The sequence below is a fragment of the Rhinopithecus bieti genome, unplaced genomic scaffold (assembly GCF_001698545.2).
Source record: "Rhinopithecus bieti isolate Rb0 unplaced genomic scaffold, ASM169854v2 scaffold_5260, whole genome shotgun sequence".
Lineage (NCBI taxonomy): Eukaryota > Metazoa > Chordata > Mammalia > Primates > Cercopithecidae > Rhinopithecus > Rhinopithecus bieti.
The window spans coordinates 3616523-3624144 of NW_016805896.1; the positions used below are offsets into that span (position 1 = coordinate 3616523).

At 43.3% G+C, this 7622-nt stretch overlaps 1 protein-coding gene across 4 annotated transcripts in view; it reads right to left on the reverse strand.

Moving 5' to 3' along the window:
* The window catches only part of MOCOS (molybdenum cofactor sulfurase), a 64723-nt gene that overhangs the window by 4995 nt on the left and 52106 nt on the right, over positions 1-7622 (reverse strand). For 3 of the 4 annotated variants that reach the window (XM_017874000.1, XM_017874001.1, XM_017873999.1), the window contains one exon: positions 6056-6194. In XM_017874000.1, coding sequence (XP_017729489.1) covers positions 6056-6194 — 139 coding nt within the window. Of the gene's footprint in view, positions 1-697; positions 856-6055; positions 6195-7622 lie in introns of all 4 variants that reach the window. The other variant, XR_001886014.1, reaches the window with a different exon arrangement.

A 7622-nucleotide genomic window follows, 5' to 3' on the forward strand; every position in this document is an offset into this window, starting at 1 on the left:
GGAGGAGGAGGAGGAGGAGGAGGTTGCAGAGCCAGTGCTGACCCCTGTGAGAAGGTCATCAGAGAGAACTTTCATGTGTCAATGCCCTCTGACCCAGCAACTTCATGTCTAGGAATCCAACCTAAGAAAGGAATCAGAAGCCCAACCACAGTTGTGTACAAAGATTTATCCTCACATTATTCATAAGAGGAAAAACTTGTCAACATCATAAACTTGTTAACATCATATAGTGGAGAGAAATGGTTAAGTAAATCATGCTACACATATATGATGTATATGGTGCAGGTATTAAAATTATATCATGCAGGTATTGAAAGGAATCTATAAAAACCTTTAAATAAAATGGGGATATGTTTTTATAACTGTAATAAGTAGGAAAAAATTATTTTAATATACATATCTATATGCATATATATATACACACATGTGTATATCCATATGTACCCAGACCTACATGCCACACATACACAATACTTAAAGCGCATTGTTACAGTTTCTTAACACAGGTCATACCGTCTGGTGGAGCTTAAAATCCCCCATAATATAAACATAAGAAAGTATGCAGCTCAGCAATACTGAGACACTTCTTTTATTGCACACGTAAAAAGTGCAAAGGTACTTGATTTTCTTATAACCATTTTCTTCTCAGCTCACTCATGGGCAAAGACAAATTATGCATGAAATTAGAAACACTCACCTAATCTGGATGTGTCTTGGCCTGTTCCTGTTACTGGTGTGAAAGTTGCAGATACCAGGATGAAATCACTTATCAGACCCAAAGAAATTGGAGCCAGGACGGTACGAAGGCAGGGAGTTCATGCTTGCATTTCTGAGATAACGACTGTCAAGGACTTTCTAAAATAATCCCACAAGAAATTCCTCCATGTCCTTTATGCATCTCATGCTTTTCAGGATCCATGTCTTGCATGTATGCACATAGTTCTAGACTGGGTTTATCACTAGACATTCTTTAGGACTGCAGTTCAGATAAGATGTTCTTGAAGGAACATTTGCCTAGTAACAATGTCTCCACCAATGAACTGATGCCAATTCTGACTTTGAGCCTCAGGAACCAATAAATTATGTTTTCAAGCAACTTGTATGAACTTATTTTTGCCCATAAAAGCTTTCCCTTACTCTCTCCTCTTCAGATGCACCTGTGGCTTGCCATAGCTAGGCATCCTAGTTTATAATCCTTTCTGTTTACTCCTGAATAAATTCATCACCTTAGGAGATTATTTTCTCTGGTGTGTTTTTTAAAATTTATCTTGTTTTTGTTTTTAATTGGGAAAAGTTTTCAATTAGCAATAATCACACCTCAGATAAACCTCATTGGCTCTGATACTGGCACTGTACAAAGCTCTAATTTTTTTTTTCAGGTTGATGCTCACATTCGGACACTGGGTACTAAACCAGTGGAAATATAGGCTCCCTGTGGTACCAAAGTCAAGATTCCCAAGCCACGTAAGCACCCAGAACATGCTGGAAAGGAGCTCTACCAAGGACTTGGCAAACCTGTGACCTCTCCAGATCTCATTTCCTTGACTAGATCCTTGGCTGTATTTGGTGAGAACTATAACAGGGATACAGGGACTCAAGCCCAGGCCTGGCACTTGGTCATGCTCAAGAGTGGAAACTATCACTGTTATACACAAGGATCCCTGCAGTGGAGCGAGGCTTTTGTAACACCACAAAGCTGTGCCTCGAGGAGCCAGTGTGGCTCTTCGTTTCCTGCACCCTCTTACCTCTTCGCCTAGAAAACAGCTGATGCATAGGCCCAGCTCCTGCAGAAAGGAGGCCAGGGCCCTGAAGCTCACACCAGCCCCAGCCTCTAGCAGCCACCCGACAGGCAACACCTTCTGTAAAAATCCTGTCACTTCAATGAAAGACCCTCTTAGAACAGGTTCTCAAACTAGCAGAAGAAAGGGCATTTTCCAGACACTATTTTCTTTTACTTTTTTTTTATTTTTGAGATGGAGTTTCACTGTTGTCGCCCAGACTAGAGTTTCGCTCTTGTCACCCAGGCAGTTCCCTACAACCTCCACCTCCCGTGTTCTAGCGATTCTTCTACCTCAGCCTCCTGAGTAACTGGGATTACAGGCGCCAGCCACCACACCCGCCTGATTTTTGTATTTTTAGTAAAGACAGAGTTTCACCATGTTGGTCAGGCTGGTGTCAAACTCCTGACCTCAAGTGGTCTGCCCATCTCAGTCTCCCAAAGTGCTGGGATTATAGGCATGAGCCACGGCACCCAGCCACAAACACTATTTTCAAACACCAATGCAAAGAAAACAATTTCTTAAAACATCATCATTTTAAAGCTTCTTTTCTGGTATTCTTAGCAACTAGTATTTTAAAAACTTGTTTACTAGCATATATATTCATTAAAAAACAAGTCAAACAATACAGAAGCTTGTAGAATTAAAAGAGAAAGCACTCAGCAGCAGTGGTACCCCTCTCTCCATCCATAGAGGCAGGTGCTGCTCATGTGGCTGCAGACCATCCCAGGACATCCCAGATTGTCCCAAGCCATCCCAGACTGTGGCATGTGACTGCACACAACTGTGTATGTATGTGCACCTGTGTAAATAGACTCGCTGGGATCTCAGAACCCACTTGGGTTTCTTTTTCAATTACTCTGCAATATGTAAGGACATCCTTCCACGTCAGGACATAGAGAGCCACCTCATCCTTGCATTTTGCAGTTTTCACAATGGATGGCCTGGCATTCCATGGGTTGAAACACCTAGTTCTTCTCCTTTGAAGCCATGTGAATAGTTTCTAATGCTTTCCTGTGATCAATAATTTTGCAATAAAGGCCTAATTCACATAACTCTCTTTCCTGTTTTTTTTGTTTGTTTGTTTTTTGTTTTGTTTTGTTTTGTTTTTTTTGTAGTATCAATCTCCCAAAATGAAATTACAAGGCCAACAGGAATAAAAAATATTTATGACTTGATAACACCCAGTAAAAAATTGTTTTCCAAAAAAAAAAAAATTTGTTTTCCAAAAGAGATGTGCTAGTTTCACTGTAATTGCTTCAGCACTGAGTATTATCATCAACAAACATCTTTTGAGCATTTGGTTTTTTTTTTTTTTTTTTTTTGGAGACAGGGTCTTACTCTGTCACCCAGGCTGGAGGGCAGTGGCTTCATCATAGCTCACTGCAGCCTTCATTTCCCAGGCTCAAGCAATCCTCCCACCTCAGCCTCCTGAGTAGCTGAGACCACAGGAACGTACCACCATGCCCGGCTAATTTTTTTTATTCAGTAGAGATGAGGTCTTGCTATTTTGCTCAGGCTGGTCTCAAACTCGTGAGCTCAAGCGATCCTCCTTCCTTGGCCTCCTAAAGCACTGGGATTTCAGGCGTGAGCCACTGTGCCCAGCCAAGCATTTACTTTCTTGAAAGGCACAGTAGTGCCAGGCGTGGTGGCCCATGCCTATAATCCCAATACTGGGAGGCTGAGGCCAGCGGGTCTCTTGAGCGCAGGAGGTTTAAACTAGTCTGGCCAACATGGTGAAACCCTGTCTCTACCAAAAATAAAAAATTTAGCCAGGTGTGGTGGCACACACCTGTAGTCCCAGCTACTCAGGAGGCTGAGGCAGGAGGATTGCTTGAACCTAGAAGGCAGAGGTTGCAATGAGCTAAGATTGCACCACTGTACTCTACCCTGGACAACAGAGTAAGACTCTGTCTCAGAAAAAAAAAAAAAAGAAAAGAAAAGAAAGGTGCAGTATTAACCATATCTTACACTCTTCAATGCTTGCACTGGACTAATGTATATAGGTATCATTGATTGACTGATTGACTAACTGACAGGATCTTGCTCTGAGACCCAGGCTAGAGTACAGTGGGGCAATCTTGACTCACTACAGGCTTGAGCTTCTGGGCTCAAGCAATCTTCCCACCTCAAGGAGCTGAGACCACAGGCGCACAACACCACGCCTGGCTAATTTTTCTTCTGTGTGTGTGTGTGTGTAGAGACGGAGTCTTGCTATGCTGCCCAGGTTGGTAAAAGTATTTTTATACTTATTTTAATACTTGTATTACATTTCTATGGGATAGATTTCTACAAGTGAAATTATTGAGTCAAAGGGCATGCATATTTTGATTTTTACTAGTTGCGGTCTGTTAAGAAAGGTGACCTAAAGAAAGCAAAGCCTGCTAAGTCATCTCAGGAAGGTTCCTTAAAGAGTCTTCCTTGTATTTATGTCTCCAGATATCTGGAGAGGCACAGGTGCTACTGTTGCCAGATAAGTTTCTGAGAGTAATCTCAGTCTAGTTCTAGTTCTCTTCCCTTTTCTCTTTCTTTTTCTTTTCTTCCTTTCTTCCTCCCTCTCACTCTCCACCTATAAGATAATGTATATTTAGTGTCTATTTTATGCCCAGCAGGATGTGAAACAGTAGGCATTTTTTAAAACATGGCAGAGACACAGGGATAGAAAATAGGGAAGAGTAAGTAAGGATGGAGGGATGAGGGAAACAGCAGGAGGGCCAGTGCCAGAGATGGGCTTGTGGGAGAGAATGTAGGAGATAATACAGATTGCTCGTCAAGGGGGAACAACTGCCAGGGTAAGAGGAAGTCTAGGGAGTTAAAAACATCATTGGGACATTTTCTTGTGCCATGAAATTTATATCCTGTATCCCAGACCTCTAAAATTCTTTAATAAAGACTCAAATGACTGTTTACTGCTTTCCTAGATGTTAGAGTAGTGTTCCTTCTGAGTGCACAGCCTGAATACAAGGTAGCTCATTATAGTCAGTTTATACCAGTGGCTAATTACACTACTATAGGTTGAGTACTCCTTATCCAAAATGCTTGGAACCAGAAGCATTTTGAGATTTTTTTTTTAAATTTTGGAATATTTGCATTATATATCTCTGGTATACTTACCAGTTGAGCATCCCTAATTCGAAAATCTGAAATCCAAAATGCTCCAATTGTCATATCCTTTGAATGTCATGTCAGTGCTCAAAAGTTTTATATTTTAGATCATTTCAGATTTCAGATTTTGGATTAGGGATGCCCAGCCTGTATTACAAAATAATTTCAGCCCCACTAAAGAACAGAGCACATTCTCTGGCATTAGATATACCTTATCTCTCCTGTCCATTTCTTCCCTCAACAATTACTGATTGAGCACTGACCCTGGGCCAGTGTCGTTCAAGGACCTAGAGATACAGCAGGGAATAAAACAGACTTGGCCTCACCCTCCTACATACTGCAAGAATAAGCAGAATGTGACCCTGCAGCAGGTCAGGGGCATCCTTTCCAAGAAGGTGACATCTGACCTGAGACACTTGGACAACATGCCAAGCAGAAGGGATGGCAAGGGCTAAGGCAGGAAGGGTGGCTGTTTAGGGAGCAGAGAGAAGGTCACTGTGACAGAGGCAGAGAGGGAAGGGGTAATGAGCTCAGAGACAGTGGCAGCATGGGATCTCATGGGGCCTTGTCAATCATGTGAGGAGCACAGATTTTAGCCTAAGACCTTTTTCCTCTTTCTCATATCTTTGAGGCCCATAACAAAGGTTTTGGGAGTCCAAAACCGGGGAGAGAGGACATCCTGGTGGCTTTGCCTCTGACAATCTCCTTCCCAGCCACCAGCAAAGGCAGAAAAAGGTGAAGTGTGTGGAGGACGGGGTGGCCATGGGCACAGAGGCACCGCCAGGCTTCTGGGCCTCCCTACACAAGCTCCAGACTGCCACACAGTCCAACAAGTTTCAGGAGGATGACAGTCTCATGACATGAGCATTACAAAAAATCAGAGTTGAAGCCTAGACATAACGACAGCATGGAGGCAGCACCGAGCCCTCTGATGGGGGACACCTTCTGTGGCTTGTGTGAAAGTGACTGCTGCCATCCTCTTGGGGCATAAAGGATGGATTATTCCATGGGGTGTCTCAGAAGGCTGAGGTGACATAACCTCCCACCAAGATTTTGTAGTTAAGAGACAAGGACAGGGAGGGAGTCCCACCTGCAGCTATTCAGGTCTGGGATTGAGGCCAATCTTCACTGACAACCCTGGAGGAAGGATAATAGAACTTCCCCAAACTTACCTGGAAATGCAAAGAACCAATTGAAATCTCATCCCATTTCTCTTCTTCAAAAGCCCTTTCTCCATTAATAATAATATTGGCACGAAAACGCAAGCTGAGATCCTTCACTGAGAATAATTCCTGCTTTCCATTCTCATCACTGTTTAAGGCAACCAAAAAGAGTAAGTAGGGGGAGGGTGGCAGATAATCACACCACTGTAATAATTCATCATGCCTGCCATGCAACACCTAACTTCATCAGCTCTGCTGTGGCCTGTGCCCTGAATAATCAGAACAGACTTTTACCATGAGTGCAAGGCCAAGAGACACACATCTGCTAAACAGGCATCAGGGCCTCTCCTGGGATATGGTCCCATCTCTAGTGAGAAGCCCACAAGAGCCAGGCAAAGGGTGAGCAGATCTTAGCTGAAGAGATGAAGGACTTTGGAAATCAGAAGAACAGAGCTCCAGTGAAGAAGAACTTCTGAGAACATACCAGTTCTATAAGGTGGGGCGACATAAGGCATTTGAAGACCTGTCAACAGGCTTAATGATCAAAGACCTAAAAAGCACTGAGATCTCACTCCCTTCCCCCCTCCCTTCTTTTCACAGGTGTTGAGATCTCACCCCTTTTCTCAGGTATTAAAACATTATAAATAAAGAGGACAGTATTTCCTAATTTCCATTCTAGTTGCGGTTTTAACTAACATCTGCTATTTTTCTAATTCCTTTTTTTTTTTTTAACGAGACAAGGTCTTGCTCTGTCACCCAGACTGGAGTGCAGTGGCACAATCTCAGCTCATTGCAGCCTTGACCAGGATCCCAGGCTCAAGTAATTCTCCTGCTTCAGCCTCCCAAGTAGGTGGGACTACAAGCATGTGCCACTATGCCCAGCTAACTTTTTTTTTTTTTTTTTTTTTTTTGGAGATGGGGTCTCACTATATTGCCCAGACTGGGTTTGAACTCCTGGGCTCAAGTGATCCTCCCACCTCAGCCTCTCAAAGTGCTGGGATTACAGGTGTGAGCCACCATGCCTGGCCTATTTTTGTAACTCTTGTTTATTTTTGTAATTTTTATTTATTGCCATAAGGTTCCAAAAAAAATGGCCCTCTGCACCCCCCACCCCCACCCAGAAGAATGCACTGAAAATATATCTTAAAACTTCTCTGACAAAAGAACACATTCTGTATGATCCCACCATATTAAGTTGAAGAACAGGTGAAACTAGCTATGGTGAAAGAAGTCAGAATAGTGGTGACTGTCAGTGAGGTTGACTGGGATGGGGTATAAGGGAAGTTTCTGGAGTACATTCTTAGCTTGATCCAGGTAGTGGCAGTTGCTGGTAAAGTCCCAAAATACTTAATGTGTTTATCAGCAGATACTTTGCCTCAGTCACCAGAAAAAGGGTGGCTGTTGGCCGGGCGCGGTGGCTCAAGCCTGTAATCCCAGCACTTTGGGAGGCCGAGGCGGGCGGATCACGAGGTCAGGAGATCGAGACCCTCCTGGCTAACACGGTGAAACCCCGTCTCTACTAAAAATACAAAAAACTAGCCGGGCGCGGTGGCGGGCGCCTGTAGTCCCAGCTACT